Source organism: Mchenga conophoros, linkage group LG6, assembly GCF_057382185.1.
Source record: "Mchenga conophoros isolate Kocher_MC1m ecotype Shallow Benthic linkage group LG6, M_conophoros_male_GT1.1, whole genome shotgun sequence".
NCBI lineage: Eukaryota > Metazoa > Chordata > Actinopteri > Cichliformes > Cichlidae > Mchenga > Mchenga conophoros.
Window position 1 is genome coordinate 20,978,029 of NC_140531.1, and position 25,487 is coordinate 21,003,515.

Sequence of the window (25,487 nt, forward strand, 5' to 3'; positions counted from 1 at the left end):
GAAATGTAATAATGAAAATGAACCTGTGAAAAGAAATGGTTATAACTTGCTTCTGGACCCTGACGTCTGACTAGTGAGAAACATTTATACAGCACAAAGTCCACAAAAGGTGGGGCCCTGCGTATAATGTGAATAAAAACAGAATGCAAAGATTTGCAAATCTCTTTGACCCACATTTTATTCACAGTTAAGCACAGAAAAACTATGAAGTGCCTAAACTAAGAAAATGTATAATTTTAAGAAAAATAATAGCTCATTTTGTATTTGATGGCAACATGTCTTAAAAAAGTGGGGCAAGGCATCCCGTCTTTTTTTAAACAACAGTCTGCAAATGCCTGGGAACTGAAAAGACTAGCTGCTGGACTTCTGGGAGATAAATTTTGTCCCATTGAAAAAGGTCTGGACTGCACCTAGACTCTTCTACTATGAAGCCATGCTGCTTTAATAGATGCAGTATGTGATTTAGCATCATTCAGCATCCATCTAATTCAAACTGAGCTCATGTTTTCCATGAAATAGTAAAAGTTCTTGTCTAAACATTTGATATGTTTACCCCTCTCTGCTTTGTGTGGTGACAGTACGTCTGTGACAAGTTATTGGAAGTTTATGGGATTGAATGCTCTGCGAAAAATGTCCTCAATCTGGACTCCAGCACTGAGGAGAAATTCAGCAGACATCTCATCTTCGGTCTTCAACAAGCAGCTTTCAAAGACAACATTCATGTTGGTATGTTCAGCCCTACATGGAAAACATCAGCCTGTTAATACCTGCTTAATAGTCATGTATTCCATCTGATTGGGATTTTGTAGGGAGGTTCATTCATGCAATTCTTCAGCCTGTCCTGAACAAACCCAAAAATGGAAGCCACCTTGATAATGGAGTGGAAACACGGTTTGTTCTCTCAGACCTGTAAAAACTGCATGTTTTTATTTCTATGTGCTCAGTGTTTAAGGTTAAAATTTTGCACTTATTCGCCCTGAGTAGAACTCAAGCAGCAAGTCCAGAGATGAAGAGGCGTAAAGAGGAAGGGAGAGACCTCAGCTTCCTCCAGGTGAAAAGCAAAGATGGTCGAGACTCTCTCTTTGTGGATCTTGGTGAGGGAAATCAGATTTTTAAAAATTATTATGTCCTTTTTTTATGTGTAAAGATATGCATTTACACAATTTCCCTTCACGTACCGTGGCTTTTTATTTCAACACATAGGTGTCTATACAAAGAACAGAAATTTCCGCCTGTACAAGTCGTCTAAAGCGGGGAAGAATGCTGCGTTCACTGTGGCAGAAGATAACCAGTGTATTGCCAAACCTGAGAAGGGAACTTCTTTGGAGGAAAGCATTTTCTTGGCCTCCTTAGTGTGTAACGTGAGGTACATTGGGCACAAACAGCTCAGATTCCTGTGTGCTGTGATCTTTTTTTTAAAAAGGGCCACACATAATCTCTCCTCCCGTGTATCAGCTTCACAGGTCAGAGGATTCTTACATGGGATGTCCCAGAATCAAGTGAGCCCAAAGTCTCCCCATCTAAGTCCCAACAAGGGTCGGATTCAGACTCAGGTAATGCTGAACCGAGACCAGAGTTTTTCTTAATCTTCTGCATATACATATGTGAAGTATTCCTGCATGTAGTCAGTTTATGGCATAAATGTTATTGTTGGTTTCACCTCAAAAACCTCAGTGTGAAATGATTTGATTCGTGAAACTTTTTCCCATATATTACCAACAGGTGCACTTTCTGGCTTCCTGTCATCCCCTCACCAAGAAGTGGACAACTTTGTATTAACGGTGGTTAGAAAGGATGGGATACAAGGAAGTAAGTATTATGCAGTGAAAACATTTGCTCGTGAAACATTTCAGTCTGTAGAGTTCATCTGCCCTAAAATTGTGGTTTTCTGACGTGACATCCAGCCAAGTGAAACATTTAGATATTACCGGTTTTTTTTTCTTCCTGAAAAGAAAAGTGTGGCAGTTCACATCGATCGTCCTACCTGACGTTTATGATCTCATAAATTTTGACAGGCTTAAGACGATGGAACTACTTTGCCGCAGAGCAACTTCTCGTTTATGACATCGCCAAATACCGCTGGTGTGAAAACGTGGGGCGGTTTCACAAAAGCAACAACATCATGTGAGTGCAGTTTGTTTCCTTCATCTTCTGAAGATGGTCGAGTGTTCTTACGCTTTCTGATTTGGCTCTGTCACCCTCTGCAGGATCGTTGTGGATCTGAAAGAGGATGTGTGGTACCAGAAGTGCCACGATCCTGAATGCAGGAACTTCAGGTCCTCGAGTATGTCACGATCCGAAAGAGCTGCCATACTGACTTGTAGTTGAAATAATTCAAGGAAACATGATCTGACTGTGAGGTAACATCATGTCCCTGTTACAGGTTACCCACTGCCACAAGAGATCTGTATCAGCTACGTCTTGACGCTGGTTAGTTAATTTATTTTAACAGTGTTTTAGCTTTAACATGCATCAGTCGGTAATCACGTCTTCTGTTTCTTACAGGATGAGGAGGACCAGGTGTACCTCATGGACGATGCTGGCAACATTGAAAGCAGCCAGGAACATAAACCCATGGGCCCACAGAGCACAACTCACACAGAGGAGGAGAAATCTGATGTGTGGGGAGATGAACGGGATGATCAGGACTATTTGGAGAGTCTAGACGATTTTGAAGAGAAGAGTGAAGAGATCTCAGACCAGCTCCTGCTCAGTTGTATGGCTGATTTTGATTCCCAGTAGAGCATGAGATTTGTGTTCTTTTGCAGTATTGCATTAAAGACGCTGGCAGCACTTTAAACGTTGCGAAAACATGTAATAAATACTTTATTACATGTGCCGTGGAGACACCCCTGGTTTGTACATAGCTGCAGGTGTTTGTGCTTCTGCTCAAGTGGAGATCCTTGACTGCCTGCTCAAGTTTAAACTGAACATGAACTGTAACATAGCACAGCTGCTGCTCTGCTGCATTCAAAGGAGCCAGCTGAGATGGTTTGGGTATGTGATCAGATCAGCACCGCAGACCACACTAGATTAAATCTTTGACCAAGTTTCTGTTTGAGGTCATCTTCTCCACCATCTCCAGGCTGCCTTCACTGCTCCTGCTAATGTTATAAACACTCCCTGGAAGTACCTGGACAGAACACACACAAATACCACACCGAATGGCAGCATGGAGGACCTTTTTGCTATGAGGTGATAGTGCTAACAACTGCACGACCATGTTGTGTTTATTTGGTACATTTGACAGATACACTTTCCATTATAGCACAAAACTGGACCGTTCTCCCTTTTTGAGATCACAAGTCATTAAAAAAAAACCAACTAAACAGTACAGCTTGTGCTGTTAAGAGGTCTTTGACACGATTGGATGTACATCACGATCATTCATCAGTCAGAAAACCGGCATTCACAAAAAACAAAAAAATTTTTTTCAAATGGCTGAAATGAAGACTGCTGATTTTGCAAAGGACATGGAAACTGTTTGATCAACGATAAAAATCACTGTTACTATTTTTACCCCAAATACTTGCAGAATATACAAACGATGGTTGTGCAGCTTCATTCCTCAGCTTTTGGCAATGCAATGTCAGGCATTTAGAAAGCAACAGTGAATATGTTACATGCAACATTTAAAAATAACACCAAAAACAAAAGCCCAAAATCTGTGAACCAACATGATTTTCAGTAGGCTGTTAACCAAAAACCTCATCAAAGTCCTTCATCCGGCAGCACTGAGAAATATGGGAATGCAGGGAAGCTACAGAGTATCTGGCATGGTACCCTGTACACAAATTTTCCAGCAGATACACTATTTACAAAAAGATGATATTAAATATCCCCTTAAATAGATAACCAAAGCATGAAATGTCATGGCATATAAATAGTTAATATCTGTCACTGTTGTAGAAGTATTTTCAAAGATTTTCTCTTGTTGCTCTCACGAATAAAACTAGCAGAAATGTTTTCAGGATTCACCTTTCTGACCGTGAAGTTGTCATACATAAAAGCAGAAGTCAAACTTCCTCTATGCCATTTTAACCCTTATTCTTGGATAAACTACACAAGAAACTTGGTGCTGGTTCTGCGGATCTCTTTGCCAGTTAGCCAGTGTTAGCTGGGATAATGGATCTGTGTGATTATTGATCAAAGTGGGGATAAAATGCACTTTTAAAATTCATTATCCAATTATCCTGAAAGCTTTTCCCCCTATAACTGTTAAGATTGTCACTTGCAGAGAAAGTGAGACGGATTCCCTCAGCACACTGTTTGGTTCTGGCTGTCTCTGAATGGCTTCCCTATAATACTCCTTGAACTTGGCTTACATCTTAATTTTGGCATAGAGTTCATCGATCTGTTCTCTGAAGTGGCTCCGAAGCTCAGTCCTCTTGGCTTTCAGGGTTGGAGTCAGCAGACCGTTCTGGATAGAGAACATCTCGGGATGTAACACAATGTCCCTCACCTGCAGAGGGGAAAAAAGATAAATGACAGAGCAAACATTGACTTAAGTATTGCTGCAAATAATTTTTAAGGATGCATATATTGCAAAATTCTGGGTCTCTGAAGTGTAAATCTTGCACTGAAACCAGAAAGAGACTCACTCGTGCTTTTTCATGTAAAAAAGATGAGAGATTAGCACAGTCACAGTGACATGTTTGGATCTTTCAAAATAAAACCAAAGTGATTGTGCACCATTAATTTCCTGGCAATATTTTCCTTGAGTGGAAAAACTAAAATTATTTTCCAAATTTACTTCAGTGGACATTCAGTTCAAATGAAGTCTGTTTGTGGGAAGCACTGGCTGTGCTTGAAGTTAGACAGGACCAGTCACCTGTTCAAAAGACTTGAGTCCCGTTTCTTTGCCCAAATTCAAGATGTCCTCCAGAATTGCCTTCTTCACATCCTAAAAGCAAAAGCAAAAAAAAAGGTCAGAAGATGTTACACAGGCATACAGAGTGAGAGTCCACGTTCAGATTGCTGATAGTAATAAATCGGACCTTGTTGTCACACAGCTCAGAGTAAGAGCCTTCAAACCCTTTTTTCTTGGCCCAAATAGGTAAGAAGTCAGGATCGGGCACCACTATCCCCACCAGGCATGCCTTTAAAACACAACATGGACCAGATGAGAATCAAATGCTTCAGACAGACTATTTGTGTAGATTTAAAAAAAAAGAAAAAAAAAAACAAAAGTCTGGAGATTTAAGCCTTACCTGTAAGCTGTCACCATGAACAAACACCTGGGCCACGGGGTCGCTGCGAACATAGATGGTTTCAATTTTCTCCGGGGCGATGTACTCTCCCTGTGCCAGCTTAAAAATGTGTTTCTTTCTGTCAATAACCTTCAGAGTGCCATTCTGCAGGGAACCACAAGAGCAATGTAAGTTTAGGTTTATGCACAGTGATCATCACCATTCGCATCACCACTCAGCCCGTTTTACTCACAGGAAGCCATTTCCCAATGTCACCAGTGTGCAGCCATCCATCCTTATCAATAGCCTCAGCTGTTCTGTCAGGATCTTTCAGGTATCCCTGGAATACATTTGGTCCTTTGACGCACACCTACAACAACCGAGATTATAAATAAGAAGCTGTTTGGTTTGTTGTTCTTGTTTTTATATCAACCCCGCTACATTTTGTTTTTACAAATAGTTTCTCGCTCACGTCCCCGTTTGAAGCCAACATTGATTTCAAATGTTAAAGGACAGCCTCTCCTTTAAAGGGTTTCCTTTTGTTGTATCTAAGGCAAGCTTCTAATTATGTGGTAGAATATTGAATTAAAAATGTATGAGGATAATGTAAACCTCAGGACACTGAGGCTAGTTTCAAAATAATACAATTTCCATGTTAGTTTTATAGAAGAAATGTGTCACTTAAATACATATTGTGGTTCTTTAATATGTTTATAATAGTTTTGCATTTAAATTCTGTGTCGCGTTTTTGCTTCTTTTTCTTTAAAAAAAAAAAAAAAAAAAATTCTGGATCCTGTTACACAAAGTTCATGTTATTAAAACAATAAATTCAGTTTTGGCCTCTAGAAATCTGCTCACAGCCATGTACCAAGAAAAAAAGACGAGCTTCAGCTGTCAGACAGATGGGCTCACATTTGACTTTAGCAAAACAAGTGCAAGTCATCACCCCTCCACCACCGTGCTGACACCTGGTATGAAGTGTTTGTGCTGATATGCTGTGTGTGGCTTTGCCCCAAACATGAAGCTGTGCATTGTGAGCAAACAGTTTGATCTCACGACTTGTTCAGATGCAACTTTGCAAACCCGACATGTTCTTTTTAAAGGAAAGGAGAAGTTGCCTGGTCTTGGCAACCCTTCTAAAACAAGCCGAGCCTGTTCAGTCTTTTTTTTTTTTTTTTTAATTATGCTGTGTGTCACAGAGGTGCTCACACCCTTCTGATGATCAGTTGTATATCACCACCTGGCTGCTCTTAATTCCTATAGAAGCAGTAAGCAGTACTTTTTTCTACAGGGATGTATGGTTGTGTGAAAACTGACTGCAAGTCTCCGTAATGGCCGTATGCATTCGACGAATCCTATTCCTCACCTCTCCCTCTCCATTGGCTGCCAGATAATTCATTTCTGCCACATCCACCAGTTTAACAGCATTGCAGGGCAGAGGAGGCCCAACGTGACCTGATGACAGAGCAGTCATAGTGTCGTTTCATTCTTACAAGCATCACTGTGTCTACAAATTGCAAAATTTAGTGAAAGTCTTATATTTTACCTGCTGACCAGTCCCCAGGCATTGACATGGTACAGCCAGCTGTGCATTCAGTCTGACCGTAACCTTCATAAAACTGGAAAACGTTTACGTTATTAATGATATTCATAAACAAAGTATTAAAAAAAATTACAGATGAGATGACTGTGAATGTGGCTCACCTGACAGCCGAGAGCAGCTCTCAGGAAAGTCAGGATGGTCGGGGATACCGGGGCTGCTCCTGTAATCATGAGTCTCACACGGCCGCCGAGGCTCGCCTACAGTGCAAAACAAACATGAAAGCTCCAAAATGTCAACTCAAAACTAATTTATTATGCAACACAAAAACCGCTGCAGATTCATTTAACAAAATAATTTTGACGAAAAGGTCAAATGTGTGGGCGTGTTTATCCATTTTGTGTCTTTGTTCCTCTTTAGTGTACGTGCTCTTTGAAAGATTGTTAGGTGGCACGTAACATCTCCAAGTGCTTTAAAGTGTTTCGTGTTTACCTGCACTTTCTTGAAGATGAGTGTGTCCCACATGCTGTCTTTTCGGACCACTCCATTTTTAAGCTCCGCCTCTTTCCTTCTGAAGGCAAAATCAAGCAGCCATCTTTTCAGTGGCGTGTTGGCTTGACCAAAAACCTGCAGAGCAATGAGAAATATCCAAATCGTGTTTCGTGCAAAGCAGCAGACCAGAGAAACGGCACTTCTGACCACAAAAGCACATAAACAGCATAAACTGACCTTGTCAAACATGCGGTTGAGGAGGCGGGGGACAACAGGGAAAACTGTTGGCTGGAGTGTTTTCAGATCATCCATCAAGAGTCGAATGTCCCCTTGGAAGTAGCCGATTCGAGCCCCGTGGACGAGTACGACATACTGATGGAGGGGAAAAGATGCTGCTCATTCCAACTTTGACAAATTAAAAATGATATTTTTGACCACACGAGGGCACTAATGCTGCATCTAAACACACTAAGGCGGGGGAGTCACATGTAAGGCACAAGGGCCAGAATCGGTCTGCCAAAGACTCTAATCTGACCTACTGGACAACTGTGGAAAACATGAAGGAGTGCACAAATTTTAAACCTTTAATTGTATAATTCACACTGCTGATAAAACTCAAAAACACATGTATCAAATACTATACGCTAGGCATTAAGGGGTCTCACATCTCATGTCTCACAAACATTATACTAGCAGTCCTTCTCTGCTGACTCCTAAATATTACCTCCACTGATAAATTCATTGTGCATCTTAAGGTAAGCAACATACCTCCACAACCCTCTCAAACATGTGAGCTAGAGGGAGATAGGATACGTGAATGTCATTGGCACTCAGCATGCAGTTTACCTGCAGAGGAACACACAAAACACATGCAGGTGAAGCACTCTGTACTTTACCTCCACTACACGCTCAAACATATGGGCCAAAGGCAGGAAGGAGATGAGCACATCTTTACTTGTGGGCTTCAGTGTTTCCTAGACGACGCACGAGACCACACAGGACGGGACAGACGAGGGAGCAAGACAGACGGACAGAGGAAAATACAAAGAGGAATCAAGGAGAGGCAACAGGGGCCAGACAGGGATATTAGAGCCATGAGTCAGCTTCATGTTTTTTTCCATCTGACGTAGAAAAAAAACGTATGAGAACAAAAGAAAATGTTTGATTGAACTGTTCCGAATCAGCTTCTACAAAGATGGATGAAGATTTTGGCTTTTTTATTACATTTAGCAAATAAATTCAATGACATTGTTTGTTTTTCTATAATCTACCTTTACATTCGTTATACAACAGGTGGTGTACTTCAAAACGCCATTTAACTTAATTAAGAACTGAGACTTAATGCTTCTTTTTTTTTTTTTTGTTTTAAATCAGGTGTTGCCTTTCTTTCTCATCTTTGATGTTCATTTATCGCATCTTTAAAGGAGTACATGAAAAAAAAAAAGAGGATACATGATTTCTTACAGTCTGATGACAACCTGAAGGCGACCCAGAGCCTCTGTGTTATTATTGTTTGGAAAGGTTTCAGTGAGATCAACCAATTGAAAATATTAGAGTGCCGGTGGGTGGGTTTGTTTACCTTGGTCAATTTAATGAAAGCGCCAGTGTTGCAGACTATGTTTTCATGAGAAATCATTGCACCTTTTGGGTATCCTGAAAGTAAAGTTTAAGCAAAACAAACACAATAAAAAACAATTATGATGATATATAACATAAAAACATAACATTTCTGAAATGTTAACGCAATAACAACCCCGTACTCACCTGTTGTTCCAGAGGTAAAGCAGATAAGAGCCTGGTCATTTGGTTTGGGAGGCTGTAATCACAGAGCAACACTGATACGTCTATTACATTTAAAATACTTTTTTTTTTAAGATGGACACCAGTTGATCAAGCAAATTCATCGAAGTTTCACCAATGACTCTCACTGGAGTAATTTAGTCTAAAAGAAGAGCCTTTAAAAAAAACTCATGTTGTCAGTAGATCAGATAAAGATGGCGTGCTGTTCCTACTCACCACTGGTTGCTTGAGGTTAGCTTTACCCAAGGCCTGGAAACAAAAATGTACAAAAATTAGTACATCTGCAGGAAGTCCTGATAAGGGTCTGATTTCTACTTAGCTCGAACACGGCTGGATGGTTTCAAAAACACAAACAGAAACAGGCTGAAATATTCGAACCAGAGTCGCCTTCACAGTCATTTTTACATGCATGCAACAAAATTACAGTTCTATTCAACAGTGTCTTGATGCATGCTTAATCATCCCGGTAAGGCATTACTCAGTCTCAGCTGACTGCAGGTTTCTTCAACCTTATAAACAGTATATTTGCATAATGACTGAAAATAGCACCACTGTTGAAGAATCGGCTGTGAGGTCAGTTTCTTGATCAATAATATGAAAATGGTCATAAGAATTAATCAAAGAGCATTATGCCATTATGTACTGTTCATAAGGTTGAAGAAACCTGCAGTCAGCTGGGACTGAAGAAGTCACTTGGATGAGTGACGAAACGTTCCTCCCAGTGACAATCTACGTCAAGATGAACAGAATCAACTTTCTGGGGACTACTCTCTATAGTGCAGACATAACACAGAAGATGACACAATTTGCTCTGCACATCAAGAATGAACATTTGTGAAACTCAAAAATGACAAATCCGATTCTTATTCTCACCTCCAGCTCCTTTAAACTCAGGATCTCGATGCCGTTCTCCTTTGCGCGGGTCACCAGGTCGCTGTCAAACGCCTCGATGAGAATAATCATCTTCACCGTTCGTGCTTTTCCGCTGACACAATCCAGAATCATCCGGGCCTTTTCAGGGACATCACAGATCACCGTTGAGATGTCGGCTGTGAAACAGACGGCGCCAAGCGAACCATTAATTTAATCTTCCATCGTCACGGCCCTTGATTTATAAAGCACTCTGACAGTGCTGCAGGCGATATGTGGTTAGTGTGAGATGGTGCCCTTTTTTATACCTCTATCAATAATGTAGTCAATGGCTTCAGCGCCGAGTGTGTCATACAGCGGGACAGCCACCAAGGAGTACGTGTAACAGGCGAGCTCTGTAATGGTCCACTGCACAGAAACAGTATCATTCATTTGAGTTCAGCCGTGGAAAAAAAGGAAAAAGAACAATAAACAACTTGGTAATGCTACAAGAATCATTTATGTCACAGAGATCTTAATGGAAAATTTGGAAAGAGTTCAATATCTGATACACCTTTTGACTAACAATATAACAGCTTCAAACAGTATTTATGTCAGATGGATGAATTAGTCATTACCTAACTCTTTCTACCAGGTCTCCCATCAGAAGTGTGCAGTGTGTCTACACTAAACCAGACACTTTGCAAGGATCACCTGTTCAGCTGCTCATTAATGTAAATCAGCAAATTACAGGGTAGCAACCTGCTTTTATGTCTACAGACATGGTCAAGATGACCTACTCAAGTTCAACATGAGCATCATGACTCTGAGCATGAAATGGTTGTTAGTACCAGACGGGCTGATCTCAGTATTTCAGAAACTGCTGATCTACTATGAAATTACCAAACAAATATCTCCTCAGTTAAAGAGGAGTGTCCGCAGTATAAATTTACCCTTTTAATCTGCCCTTGTAACGCAGGAATGCAGTTAGCTTGTGGTTAGTGATAACAGAAACACCGTAGGATAACATGAGAGGATGACGTAAGTTTTACCTCTGGTCTGTTCTGAGAGAAGATGCCGATGAATTTGTCTCCTGTGTGAGAGTGTCCTCTGTGAAGGAGGGCGGAGCCGATGCATTCTCCTCTATCTATTACCTGTGCAAAAAATAAAATTAAATCCAGTTTTTAAAATAAATTCCCACTTTGATGGTTGTAAAATCCCACACTGGCATGTCCGTGGTGCCCATCTAACCTCTTTATAAGTCTGCCATTCATATGGCTGGTTTGGTTTCCTCGATCCTAGACAAGGTCCATTATCTGCAAAAGAAAGAAACGTTTATCCAACATCAGCGTCTTTGGGGATTTCTCACATTTAGCAAGTACAAGAGAGACACTGACTTGATACTCTGAGCCCTCGTAGAAACACCTCGTATAACGTGCGTGCATCGTCGTAGTAGTGTGTCAGGTAAGAGCCGTCTTCGCACAACACCGATCTTCTCGCACGCTCACCACCCTGCAAGGAAACAGAGTTCATTAACTAATAATTAGCAAACTCGCCATGATCCCTTAACACGTTTATCTACTCATGAGCTCCAATGCAAAGACTGGGCTACAAGTGACAACATTGTGCACCCTGAAATAATAAAACAACATTCAATGAGGCCCCGTTCATCAGCAGCACCAACAGTGACTGTGTGAAAAACATTTTAGTACTTTTAATGTAACAGGAAGTGATGAAGTCATGGCTTGTAACTCCTAAAACTGACACTAACGCCAGCTGTGATTGAGTTTGTGGAGAAAATCCATTAACATTTCCAGTGAATGAAGTCAACTGTTCAGTGCTTTTTGCCCAGCGTCACTGTAAAAGGGATCAAACCTCGGAAATTCCACTAACAAATATGACCGTAAAACCGAAACCTAAATCCAGAGAGTTTAACTGGAGAAAAAAAAAAAAAAAAAAAAAAAAAAAAAAAAGAGATCACTCACTGGTAACTCCACTGACTGCAGTCCAAGATCACAGGGTGGTTTGAGGGCTTTTGGACGGGTGGCAAACCAGTAGGTGGTGATGGCCGCGAAGGCACCCATACCCATGAGGGCGTTGGTGGGAAAGCCTCGGACGTACTGCCGAAAGTCATCCAGCTCGGGAATCCGCAGCTGTCTCAGGACCTCCTGAGCCTGCATGGTCGTTTTGCAGTGAACCTGCAGAAAAACAGAAAACAATAAATGTCATTGGTCTCAAGTTTTAGTTTTAATTTAGCTCAGAGACTTGTGTGGAGAAGTGAAATATTTAGCACATAATATGACTGTAATAGGAACTTTTTCCATTTAGTGAAATTCTGTAAAGAGCCTGAAGCTACTTGATGCTGGCAACTCAAACTGAACAGTTTCATGGCCTCACTTTTCTCACATCATGTTCGAAACACAGGCCCTGGTTTTGTGGTTTGTTTTAGCTGTAAAGAAATCTGCCATCTGTCCCTCAGACACGTTAGTGCTGCTGCTTTTCCAACCTACACCACCCTGCCATCCACCTGTAGGCTCCAGGGTAATATTTCTCATTTCTCATCATGCAACATGTTTAAAGGGCCAGACTCTTTTCTGAGGCTATAAGGAATCAAACAAACCAGGCTAAACCGTTGTTTTAATAATACATTCTGACCTTCACATTACAACAGGAACACATACAGAAATGTACTCTATAAAACTAAAGCATCAGCTTAAAAAACAGGCATGATTTACCCTATAAACCTTCTGTTAGCTACACATGAATCCCGACCCAGCCTAGTGATCTCAGGTTTGACATTAATATTTGCTGTAAAACTGCTGTAACACGATCTCAAAAGCCAAATGTTTTTAAAAGGACTATATCACGTCTACAGCTTTCACTTTTCTCTGACACAAACACCTATTTCTGGCAAACTGACGCGTTAACACAAAAACGTACTGCGCAAAATAAAAGCTTCAAGGATAAACTAAGAGTGAATCATCCGAGGCTCACCGCAGAGATGGAGCAGCAGCACAGCTCAGTGATTCAGTAATGAACCAACTCTTCACTGCAACTGTTTTTTTTTCTTCTTCTGTGGTTTAAAAATCTGAGTACCAGACTTACAATGAGTCAAACATTGGATGTAAATGTGAATATTTCTTTCAGTGAATGTGAATACTGAAGACTGGAAAATGAAAATACGTAATTACGTTTGTGTTTAAAACATCAAGATTTTTATTTTTATTATTTTTATTTATATATATATATATATATATATATATATATATATATATATATATATATATATATATATATATATATATATATATATATATATATATATATATATATGCATGCATGCAGCTGGATAGCGTAGTGGTTAAACTACACGCCTTTGGAACAGAGGATCGCAAGTTCGATTCCTGCCTGGGGCGTCTGTATCCAGTAAGGGTCCTAAGGCTAGACCCCCTATGCTAAGCAAGCCTACCGCAGACATGAGCGAGACAGATAAATATGAAGGCATGCCGGCTCGGACGTCGCCCGGATCAACAAGGTCCGCGTCAGGTGTTGAGGAACCAGGGCACCCTGACGAAAAGTGGGCTACTGGAACAAGAAGGCATCGGTGGGCAAGGGACGAAAACAGGGCGTTGTTGGAATGCTACTACGCAAGTAACCCCGGCGGAAGGGGCTACATGAATAGGATGAGGGACCTATGGATTCTTCGATACCCAACATCCACAATGACGGCGAAACAACTAGTAGCTCAGTGTTCCAACATTCGAAAGAAGGGACTGCTCTCACAGCTAGAGATTGACGAGGTACAACACAAATGCTACGGCAAGGAGGAGTCAGGACGCCAGGTCAGGGGGGAGATATCATCACCCCCACCCGAGATTGGGTACATAGCCCCAAGTGCGATAGGAGAGTTGAGTGCGAGAGGAACTGACCTGAAAAATAGGATCATGGCCAAGCTTGAAACCTGGATCCCCCGTAGCCGGTTACCAAGATTACGTGAAGTACCCTCAGAAGGTCTGCTAGATGATGTTAATACAGCACTACGTACAATACCTACAACCACGGTTACCGACACTAACAAGCTGATCTACAATACGGCAGCAGTGATCAGTGAGATGCTTGGCTACAAGTTGAACAGCCACAAGGGGCAGTACCCTCCATGGAGAAGGAGGCTAGAGGGCAAGATCAAAGTAGCACGGAGGGAGGTTAGCCAACTAACGGAGTTGCAGAAAGGTGCGACAAATAAGGTGCCTAAGAAATACAGCAAGCTGTCCATACCTGAGGCCTTGGAAACTGCCAAGCAAAGACTCACAGCCTTGGCCAGCCGCTTGAGGAGGTACACCAGAGAGATAGAAGGCAGGAGAATAAACCAGCTGTTCTCCACAGAACCAGCAAAGGTGTACTCTCAGTGGCAAGGGAACAATAAGAGAACAGCACCACCAAGGCTGGAGACGGAGCAATACTGGAAGAGCATATGGGAGAAGGATGCAACCCATAACGGCAATGCTCAGTGGCTAGAGGATCTGAGGGCAGACCACAGCGACCTCCCTGAACAGGGTCCAGTAACCATCACAGTGGCAGATATCCAAGAAAGGGTCTCCAGTATGAAGAGTTGGACAGCACCAGGGCCCGACATGGTTCACACCTACTGGCTGAAGAAGCTGACTGCACTCCACGAGCGTCTGGCAGCACAAATGAACCAGCTGCTAGTTAACGAAAGACACCCGGAATGGCTAACTGAAGGCCGGACGGTCCTGATCCCCAAGGACCCCAAGAAGGGACCGGTCCCCTCCAACTACCGACCAATAACCTGCCTCAGTACTACATGGAAGCTCCTGTCAGGTATCATATCGGCTAAGATGAACAGGCACATGGGTCAATACATGAGCGGGACACAGAAAGGAATTGGCAAGAATACCAGAGGTGCAATACACCAGCTACTGGTAGACAGAACAATCAGCCGAGACTGCAAGACCAGACTGACCAACCTGTGCACTGCCTGGATTAATTACAAGAAGGCCTATGACTCAATGCCCCACAGCTGGATACTGGAATGCCTAGAATTGTACAAGATCAATGGGACCCTAAGAGCCTTCATCAGGAACTCAATGGGGATGTGGCGTACAACACTAGAGGCCAACTCCAAGCCCATAGCACAAGTTACCATCAAGTGCGGGATCTACCAAGGAGATGCTCTGTCCCCACTGCTGTTCTGCATAGGCCTGAACCCCCTCAGTGAGATCATTAACAAGACTGGCTACGGATACCGACTACGGAACGGAGCAGTTGTCAGCCACCTCCTGTACATGGATGACATCAAGCTGTATGCCAAGAGTGAACGAGACATCGATTCACTGATCCACACTACCAGGCTATACAGCAATGACATTGGAATGTCGTTCGGACTGGAGAAGTGTAGTCGGATGGTAACAAAGAGAGGGAAGGTAGTCAGAACTGAGGGGATTGAACTACCAGAAGGCAACAAGGACAGCAAGACCCCAGGTGCAGGCTGTGTAAAGATGCCCCAGAGACAATCCAGCACATAACAGCAGGGTGCAAGATGCTAGCAGGCAAGGCATACATGGAACGCCATAACCAAGTGGCCAGCATAGTGTACAGGAACATCTGTGCTGAGTACAACCTGGAAGTCCCGAGGTCAAAATGGGAGATGCCCCCAAGGGTGGTGGAGAATGACCGAGCTAAGATCCTGTGGGACTTCCAGATACAGACGGACAAAATGGTGGTGGCTAACCAACCGGACATAGTGGTGGTAGACAAACAGAAGAAGGCGGCCGTAGTGATCGATGTAGCGGTTCCGAATGACAGCAATATCAGGAAGAAGGAACACGAGAAGCTGGAGAAATACCAAGGGCTCAGAGAAGAGCTCGAGAGGATGTGGAGGGTGAAGGTAACGGTGGTCCCCGTGGTAATCGGAGCACTAGGTGCGGTGACTCCCAAGCTAGGCGAGTGGCTCCAGCAGATCCCGGGAACAACATCGGAAATCTCTGTCCAGAAGAGCGCAGTCCTGGGAACAGCTAAGATACTGCGCAGGACCCTCAAGCTCCCAGGCCTCTGGTAGAGGACCCGAGCTTGAAGGATAAACCGCCCGCAGGGGCGTGCTGGGTGTATTTATTTATATATTTTTATATATATATTTTTATATATATATATATATATATATATATATATATATATATATATATATATATATATATATATATATATATATATATATATATATATATATATATATAATTTTTTTTTTTTTTTTTTTATTTATAAATAAATAAAAAAATAATCAAAAATTATAATCACGTTTGTTGAAATGCCGCAAATATCAGCTCCTGGGAATTATGGTTGATAAGCGCTTGAAAAAGCATACTGGCTGGGTTAGCAGAAAAATCAACAAATCCACTGATACAATGAGGAGGGTTAGCCATCTTGCACTTAAAACCAGTTTCCTTAATGATTAATAGTTTTATTTATCCCCATCTTTCCTTTTGTAATGTAGTTTGAGCGAGTACGTTTCCTGCTGCTCTCTGCAGAACTCTTACAGAAGTGTTTTGTTAGGACTGCATCGTGTTCAGAGTCATATATCGCATCTGTTCCTTTATTTGGAAGCTTAAGATTTCTGCTATTTATGACGTCAATATCCATCTAGTATGTGCCTTTATTTATAAGTTATATTCTAGCAAAGGAAATCTCCCTAAGCAGACTCACTTTAATGTCACCTCACAGGTACATGATTACTCAGCTTTATTTCCTAACTTCCTCCCTTGCAGAGGTAATTTTCCACAGTTCTTCTACTTCATTTGAAAACATTTCAGTAATCTGACATTCATTTTATGTAGTCAGATCATTTATTGTGTGCAAATGTTGTGTTTTTCCATAACAATGATATTTTTTCATATATGAAATAGATGGCAGCTTCAAGGTCAACTTTATCCCCTGCTGCACTGTGTTATTTGTTATCTTTGTCTTTTAAATTGTGCAGGTGAATTTTTTTTTTTTAACTGATGTTGTTAATAGAAGAAAAAGAAGAGGATGTGCTATCCCATTCAACAGCTGTGCATTTGACAACAAGGACATGGGAAATAAAAATGACTCCTGACACATTTCCTGATCACAAACCTCAGTGGAAATATAACAAGATGGGCGACCGCAGATGCTGAACAAAAGGAAGAGAAGCTTTCTGCTTTGGATGGTTTAGAAATGAGCTCACTGGGCTGGGCTCGCTCTTCACTCTCATGGACATATGGCTCTATTCTAATAAAATATTCATACAACAATAAAAGTGAGTCACAAGTAGGCTGAATGCCTGATTTTTAATGACATGTTAAATGAAATAAGAGAAGCCCGAAGAAGGAAAAAGCTATTTAAATTCACTAAAATAGTCAACTAGAATTTTTTTAATTATTACGAGTTAATATGGAAGCAGCACATTAAATAATCATTTAGAGCTACAACTTTTCACGCTGCCTTCTGTGCAGCTCACATTTTTTTTTTTAAATCAGCCTGGGCAGCTGGAAGCACATGAACTTTGTTTAACTCTTTTGACCTCTGTGGGGTAAATGAGCGAGCAGCAACAACAATTGACTTTTCACCTACTTCTATTATTATCAACAAACCTGTGACAAATGGAACCACTGCCAACTGGCACAAAGTTCTGCAGTGACGCTGTCATTGACTTATAATTGTGGATTCAATTAAATTTATATATACACATGTTAAATGACAAATAACTACTGTAAACTGAGCTGAGATGAGAATTTTTATATTGAAGAACAAACCACAAAGTAAAGGCTACATTCATTACAAGTGTTCGGATCCGTTTATCCTCTCGGAAGGAAAAAAAAAGGTTCCGAAATCATAAACGTTAGATTAAACTGTATTTTTAAACACCATAAAAAAGAGAAGCAGCAATAACATCTCTTTCAAATCACCTCAAGGACAACCTTAAGTGCAGCTAAGTACATTTTCACAAATCTAAGCACTGATTATTGACAGGCAGAAATAAAAATCAATCTCTTTACTCACTGCTCACAGCGTGTGTCTGAAGAAAGGTCGAGACCGTGGCCACAGTGGATATTTGAAAGGCCCTGTGCTGCTGCAGTTGCTATTAGAAGGACTCAGACTGACCTCTAATAGACCTCTGAAGTTCTCACAACTATGAATAGCAGAAACACGCCCCTTTCAAACAGAAACACACACACACACGACACACCACACAAGTCACTCACTGAGGTACTGTTTAGCTAACGGGTAACTCAAACTCATTGCCGGTTTCTTTACTGATGTGAGCTTTTTGTGTTTGTGAACACAGGTGTGCATTTGTCTGTTTGTAAAAGTAGCTTAAAAGTAATCTTAGAAAAAGCTCAGAACAAACTGAAAGCTGATCTGAGTGATTCGAGCATTTTTATTTATGTTTATTCAAGAGTGAATCACCAGTATCTTATCACACATTGTCTTTATCTACACAAACGGAGTGTTAAGTTCTTGTGTTGCTGAGCAGCCAATCTAATGAAGCTGTGGAACAAAGAGGTACGTACTGATTATATGTCATGCTGTGTATTCTGTGTGATAGATATGTTGACAGACCTGATCTAGCAGAGATGTCGACACCAACATACACTCGTCTCAGAATGTACAAAGTCACCAAATAATGTGTGCAAACCATATGTGCAGAGTCCTTCGTGTCTAAGATGAATAAAATAACATTTCCAAAAAATGATGGCTAACTAAGACGAGTTTATTTGTGAGTCTGGACATTTAGTGTATTACACAGTTTCTACATGGATTTAAAGTCTTCTGGCTCTAGCAAATCGTGGACTGAGTCGAATAAGTGTGATAAGTTGTGGCTATATTGAACAAAGTGAATGCAGATTTTTGTGAAAAGTAAAGGAAGCATGCAGGCTAAAATGTAGACATGCATGGAGTCAAGAAAACTCAGTTTGGATATGAATAATTTTAAGAGTTCAAGCCATTTTTTAATTTTTAAGACTGATACTGAATACAGAATATCACATTTAAATCACCGATATTCTGTGATTTAAATGTGATATTCTGATATATCGGCTGATATTTTTCTTTCTTTGGGACACACGGAATGTAAATAGATTTTGTTTACATTTCTTACATTTTTAGTTATTTATTTAACTGTAGTGATCCAAACAAACAGGAAATTTCAGTGCGCCCTCTGATGGACAAACTGAAAATTAACATGGTTGAAGGGTGTTTCTTCCATATTTTTATTTATATCATGTTTCAAAACATTCACGGGACACCGTTTTTACAGCTGTTTTTCTGGACCTGTTGATCATAAGTAAAGTATACATTTAAAAATAGGACCTCATTAGCATAAGTTGGGTTTCACACTGATAAACAACTCGTTCAAAATCTCTGAACTCCTTAATGAGCAACAGAGAAAAAAAAGGTCCCAAAAAAATGACTAAATGTAACTCATGCACATGTCTCGCTTACTACTAACCCCTTTATTAAATTACAGTGTTTATGCCACACTGATCTTCATCAGGTACAAAGGCAATGTCATTGTATCCACTCCTTTATTTACAGATCACACTGATGCAAAAATCCTACACTAGCCTACCATACAAGACAGCCTGCAGGGATCCAAATGACCTAATAAATTAAGAATGAGTTTATAAAATCATTTAACATTTTAAAATACAAACCTAAGAAATTTGGAGATTTGATTGTGTTTTGTGTTGTGTTAATATTTTAAAAATATTGTTTTGTAAGCCTGATTTTGTTTTAATTGGTTTTATATAGAAATAACTTAACAATCTTGGTTCAATAATTTATTATTTGCATCAGTAAACCACACGCTGCACAGACCGAGTGACATCTTCACACATCTTATTTTGCAAGTGTTCATTACAGACCTACTCTGAGAGTACGCGTTTCTGTTTGATGGCCAGCAGTGGCACATGACACTGGTGTCATGCTTTGCTAAGAGTTGTCAGAGGCAAAAGGTACCACTACACCCACCACCACCACCCCCTACTAACCATACTTGGCCTGGGAGGATGAGGAGCCAATGGCAGAGCCAGCTCGGCAGTCACCCCACAAACATAAGGCACTGGAAAAAAGAGGTGGAGGGGCAGTGGGTTCATTTGACACATAACAGAACATGAAGATAAGTTGGCAACAGCCTCAAGCTTGCAGGCAGGTTACAGCTGTTTGGTATAAGAGACACTCTTACCGCAGTCAGGAAGCTACAAAAAAAGCACAGTTGGTCAGTCATACTTGAATTCTTCTGAAATGCTTTGGTTCCTCTTAGAGGAATGATGCAAGACATCTGAAACCTTAAAGCAGTGTGATACTGAGCTGCTTAGTCAGTTGTTGAGCATCAGATAAACCTGTTTAATCTCATTATTACTACCTTATTAAAGGAGGGTTAAACATTAAGCTTTTAAACACATAAAACATAATCCCATGTTAACAAGTCAGCTGCTTTCTCTCAGCTTTACATGAACTGGGGTGGTATACAGTATAACTAAAACAGTAAGTGTCTTTTTTAAGTAAATTAAATAACGTGTGTTGTGTTATGGCTGTACTAAAATAAATGTTTAAATTTCTTTTGTTGAAACCAAACTTCACAGGTGAGCGGTGGAACTAACTGAGAAACCAAGGACGCTGCACGCTCATATGGCAGGGACTTGTTAATCCCAAAGTCGCCACTCCCTAAAGCATACCCCTTATTGTCTATTTTACTCAAAATAGGACCATAACGCACATAACCTGCCATTAGGAAGAATGCAGGTTTGAAGCACTTCCACACTGGCTTCCTCTTTCAGACCCAAATGCGGTCAATAGTAGGTCCAGCTGAGAAATAAAAAAGCATCAGTTAGTGTCAGTGAAGCACTGCTTCTGCTGTGTGAGAACACATGGTTTTGACAGTAGCTAAAACCATTTTCACACATGCACGCTGACCCTGATGGAGTTGCATGTGACAACACAAAGGTCCATACAGGCGAACATTAAACGGTTATAACCTGCTAGCTCCTTGGTGCAAAGTCTGTGTGGTGTCAGGTTGCAATGGTCTGAGAAGAGTGAATCATAAACCGATCTCTGAGGGCATCTTCTGCATCTTGCCCATTTTAGGGTCTTCTAAAAAGCACTTTGTGTTTAACTGAGATATGTAACAGTACAATTCTTTTCTGATATACCAAGATAAAGAAACTAGCATGGTATTTCAGTGTAAATCATCACCGTGCGCATCTATAAATCAGTGCCTGCTCCACTTCATCATTGTTGGTCTGTTAAAGACTTTCCTCTTTAAATTGCTCACTAAAGCGCACACTTTTTTGTACTCCGAGACACGATATCATCACTTCTTCATGATGAGACCAGGCTTAATGCAACATGTGTTGAAACTTGACAACAGCTTTCTCACTGGTGAGAGGAAACACCAAAAACTTCACTGGTAATTCAACAGTTTGAAAATAAAGCACAGCACAGCGCCTAGGAAGTGATTAAAAGAAGAAAAAAAAAAAAAAAAAAGAGGAGTCAATATATTCTTATGGATGTAATGAGATATCCTTGCATACAGTATAAATTCACAAGGGCATTCACACACCCTAAAGGCAACTGACAAACCAGTTTTTCCTGATTAGCGTGGCAGGTGAGGGGCACTCTGAAAGGCGCACAGGAAGAGAAAACCTCCACCCATTTTTATGTGATCAACGTGGCAGACCAACTGACATGACCAGCATTACACTGAGAGACATCCCAGCACAGCTACAGGAGGCCTGCTTTAACTCGTATGAGGCTTCACTATAGTCTGTCATGTCCTGCGATCCTCTGGCTGACTGTGACTTTTAACCCTGGTTTTCGGACACATGACCTGACCTTGCACAAGACAACCAGACTAAAGATTGCAGGTCATAACCTCCTTGATGAAACCACACACTCCAAGTCACATGGTCACACAGCGGAGGGGGAAAGAGAGGGTGGAGGACGAGCTCGCTTAAGTAGGACAAAGGTCACACAACTCTTAACAACTCCCGACACACCATTGGGGCAAAGCAAAAAAACAACCTAACATAGTGCTTTCACAGTGAAACATTACATTATAAAACCCCAAAAGCATCATTATGCTTTAATTTGCATCACTATCCTTTAAATCGCTAAGATTTGCTGCCAATCTGAAGTTTAGCAAGCACTATTTACACGGTAAATAGTTGTGCTTGCTAACATGTGCTAATTAACACAGATCACATGGAGGGCTAGAAATGTCAGTGGATTTGTGGCAAACTTGAATCCATTTAGCAGTTTTTTCATTAAAGAGGTGCTAAGAGGAAAAAAAGGGGGATCCTCCAAGATCCTATTGATTTTGGATCATCTTTTCCAAGAATGTAACTACTATTTTATTTTATAAGCAATCTGCCACAAAAGCAGCACGCCAGAGCTGATTGTTGTGTAAACATCATCCAGCTCAGTCCTTCCACCTTGCTAGCACCAAAGCAGACAGAAAGGCTGATACTGGTACTGTCGAAAGACTAAAGGCCACATGGCAAACCACGCTGTGCCACATACTGGGTTTGCTTTAATGAAAGCTCCTCCTCTACTTGAGTACTAAAACCGCCCACACGATTGCATCTTTATGGTAACTGTTCATGTGACTGCCCTGCATGACCGCAACAGCATTACCTAGTGTTTCAAAAATTGGGTTTAAAATGGGAGGAAAACAGCAGGCGGCATTCCAGAGATTCCTGTTAGAGGAAGTTTGCATAAAAACGCCTTCAGACACAAGCACATATCAGAGCTGCTCTCCAAAAAGTGATGTACACCAACAACTGACTGCTAAGCACTCAATTATGATTCACTTTCACATAGAAGAGGCTGGAACTTATTCATAATACTCAAGTATCCAACTACCGGCTACCAGCTGTCCATGACTTCTAGTCTGAGAGATTTTTTTCCTTTGAGGGGAAATGACAGAAACAGTCCAGCTTTTGAGTGGAAAACCTGCTGTTTTTCTCATATCTGCAGTTAATTCTAAACACACGAATGTTTCACATTTCAACAAGCTGTTAAACCTGCTTGATTTGTCTAATATGCATGAAAGTGAGTCTGCTCAACAATCTTATGTTTAATTTGATATCTGGAACATGCATGTTGTCCTCCAGCACAAGTAGGCAAGATATAAAGTATCTGCTGGCAAATGAAAGAGCTACAATTGAATGTAGAGTAAATGATGGCCATCTGCATCTCAAAGGGGCAGCAATCACAGGCCAGTCAGAATAGCTGTGGAGAAAGAAATTGAGATGCACTGATTGACCAGCCAGGAACCAGAATTACACAGTTTCCACTGTTCTTAACGTGGATTGGTGACTGGCTGGTCATGCATGCATTACTCACACATGGCAGCACAGGCAAATAGTCCCACGCAAACTCTTCACTCATGTTGGACATGACTGTTTGCAGCTTACTAAAGTAAGCTGCAAACATATCTGAAACAACAAACTTAAAAAGACACTTAAACGTGAACATTTTTAAGAAGCTAACAAAGGCAAAATGGCTAGCAGCCTCGGTATGAGCAAAGGATCAGATCAGTTATGGGGAGAGGAATAAAAAAAAAAGGGAAAAGGTTGATGATCTGTTATCTGGTAACAATATAAAAATACAGAAAAATTATGTATTTTTATAAATAAATCTGCTGCACTTGTTAGTTGTGGTAAAATATGTCAGGTAAAGGTGGGTGTACAGCAACTCATGTTCATTCGTTATTTGTAACTTTTTTCCAGGGGCAGGACAGTTTACTTTCAGTGTTGAGAGAAAAGTATATAACTTACAGAAGCCTGTCACATTTAAATAAGTCTTTATCACAAAAAATCACTATGGGCAAGTCACACTAGGTGAAAAATCAGAAATTGGAATAGGCCAAGAAAACTACAATGGTGGATCTCTAATGAGAACGTCAAAGACATTGTGTCACTATGATATGCTCCACTGGTCACTGGTAAGGACATGGAAAGTTCCTGGAATATCTGCCTGTTGCTTAGCACATCATCCTTAAAACAGCAACTTGGTCCTGCACAGCTACACACTGTGGTCAGAAAGCAAAAACAAAACCTTTAAACTCTCAATCCGTGTTTTCAGATTCATTCTCAAAGTTTACAACTTTCCAAAAGCGGAAAAAAGAAACAGTTCAAGTTCACGGCGGTGGCTTCACTAAAAGCCATGTTCTCATTTTAAACAAAATAGATGTCGCCAACATTTTGACATTGAGTGGAAATTGGAGGAAACAGCAGCACGCGCTACTACTATCCGGTGTGGACCACTTTGGTCACTCTCTCTCACACACACACACACACACACACACACACACACACACACACACACACACACACAGGCGGAGTTATGAGTGATTTGGCGGGATGCCACCACAGTAGATAACAGTTACATTGTTACTCCTTGTCCACTTCTTATCTTTATTTAACAATGACGTGCGCGTGTAGCACGCTCACACCGACTATCAGCAGTGATGTTAGTAATAAAGAAATGATACATATGAAATAAAAAGTTTTTTTGAAAAAAAAGAAAAAGGATTATCATCAGAGGCGTTGGTGACGTTTTCATCCCTGTTGCTACGTGTCCCTGTCTGTTTTCTTTTCAGAGGGCTGGTCCGTTCAGCCTACACGCGGGTTTGTCGCTGATAAACAGACCCACAAACATCAAAAATGAACAGCTCGTTCTGATCACGCACTAAATATCATGCTGCTCATCGTCAGATTAGCGGAAACGAAGATATAATGCGGAGAAAAGACATAAAACGAGGCTGGGGTCTGGTCTATTTAAAGCAACAATAAGAGCAGCCCTTTCGGTGGCTTCATCCTGCTCTAACTTTTGCACACGGGCCTCGGTAGAGGAGCTCAGAGCTACGCTGCCTTTTTTCGGTTTTTAAGAGTCAAATGTTGGCACTAACCTGTTTGCAGCAGCAGACTTTAACGCGTTTCTTGAGGAAGCAGCGGCAGCAGAAGCAGCGGCGGGCGGCAGTGGCGGTTTACACTTTGTTCAGCTGGTGCAGCTACCAGCCAATCAGAGGCGGCTTCACGTGTTGCTTTCGTAAAGTCTGAGAGGCGTTCGGTCATTGGTCAGTTAGTTGTGACGGTCGATAGAGCGTTTCACATCCATGTGAATGAAATCAGGTACATCCGAACCGAGTAATTAACGAATACTAGCTAATTTTAAGACACCCTTACTTTTTTTTAATTGCTACTCAGGAGAATAGTGTTTAGAGGTTTAGTGAATGACTGCAGTGAGACTATTTGAAGTTATTTCCACCCCCAACTTAAAATATACAGTCAGTCCTTTAGGGAGTTCATTTGATTAAAGAATAGACTAAACATCTGCAGCTCCATTTGTCCTGTCAATTTAAGGTGGCACCTGAAGGCACCTTAAATTAAAAGTTCCAATTCAACAATGTAAAAATACTCAATTACAAGCTTTTCAAAGAAGTTATGTGAACACCTGTTAACAACTACTACCTGACAACCAGACAATCAAGCACCAGCCAGAAATCACCACTTGAATCTTAAACAGGGTACTTTGAACATTTATCATGTGTTTGTCATTAGTCAAATATGTAAGTCTTC

General features: G+C 41.0%; 2 protein-coding genes across 5 annotated transcripts in view; one reads left to right on the plus strand and one right to left on the minus strand.

Moving 5' to 3' along the window:
* primpol (primase and polymerase (DNA-directed)) overlaps positions 1 to 3,154 on the plus strand; it is a 5,397-nt gene extending 2,243 nt beyond the window's left edge. For both annotated transcript variants that reach the window (XM_085276749.1, XM_085276750.1), the window contains exons 5-14: positions 579 to 726; positions 810 to 891; positions 985 to 1,094; positions 1,204 to 1,366; positions 1,456 to 1,553; positions 1,723 to 1,809; positions 2,016 to 2,124; positions 2,208 to 2,284; positions 2,384 to 2,430; positions 2,506 to 3,154. In XM_085276749.1, coding sequence (XP_085132875.1) covers positions 579 to 726; positions 810 to 891; positions 985 to 1,094; positions 1,204 to 1,366; positions 1,456 to 1,553; positions 1,723 to 1,809; positions 2,016 to 2,124; positions 2,208 to 2,284; positions 2,384 to 2,430; positions 2,506 to 2,742 — 1,158 coding nt within the window. In that variant the 3' untranslated portion in view covers positions 2,743 to 3,154. The remainder of the gene's footprint in view (positions 1 to 578; positions 727 to 809; positions 892 to 984; positions 1,095 to 1,203; positions 1,367 to 1,455; positions 1,554 to 1,722; positions 1,810 to 2,015; positions 2,125 to 2,207; positions 2,285 to 2,383; positions 2,431 to 2,505) is intronic.
* A 58-nt stretch (positions 3,155 to 3,212) lies between these two features.
* acsl1a (acyl-CoA synthetase long chain family member 1a) lies at positions 3,213 to 24,953 on the minus strand. 3 transcript variants are annotated; one of them, XM_085276748.1, is made up of 21 exons: positions 24,818 to 24,953; positions 11,856 to 12,068; positions 11,268 to 11,382; positions 11,122 to 11,186; positions 10,923 to 11,024; positions 10,200 to 10,299; positions 9,895 to 10,070; positions 9,238 to 9,270; positions 8,986 to 9,037; positions 8,801 to 8,874; positions 7,990 to 8,067; positions 7,459 to 7,593; positions 7,222 to 7,356; positions 6,894 to 6,989; positions 6,736 to 6,808; positions 6,556 to 6,644; positions 5,443 to 5,559; positions 5,211 to 5,354; positions 4,998 to 5,099; positions 4,832 to 4,903; positions 3,213 to 4,462 (listed from the first exon to the last, which is right to left on the minus strand). In XM_085276748.1, the coding sequence occupies exons 2-21, from the start codon at positions 12,048 to 12,050 to the stop codon at positions 4,322 to 4,324; spliced, it is 2,094 nt and encodes a 697-aa protein (XP_085132874.1). In that variant the 5' UTR covers positions 12,051 to 12,068; positions 24,818 to 24,953; the 3' UTR covers positions 3,213 to 4,321. The 3 variants fall into 3 exon arrangements, with proteins under 3 accessions (XP_085132874.1, XP_085132872.1, XP_085132873.1); XM_085276746.1 differs by lacking the exon at positions 24,818 to 24,953 and adding an exon at positions 17,905 to 18,025; XM_085276747.1 differs by lacking the exons at positions 7,990 to 8,067; positions 24,818 to 24,953 and adding exons at positions 8,118 to 8,195; positions 17,905 to 18,025.
* Positions 24,954 to 25,487: the final 534 nt, after the last annotated feature.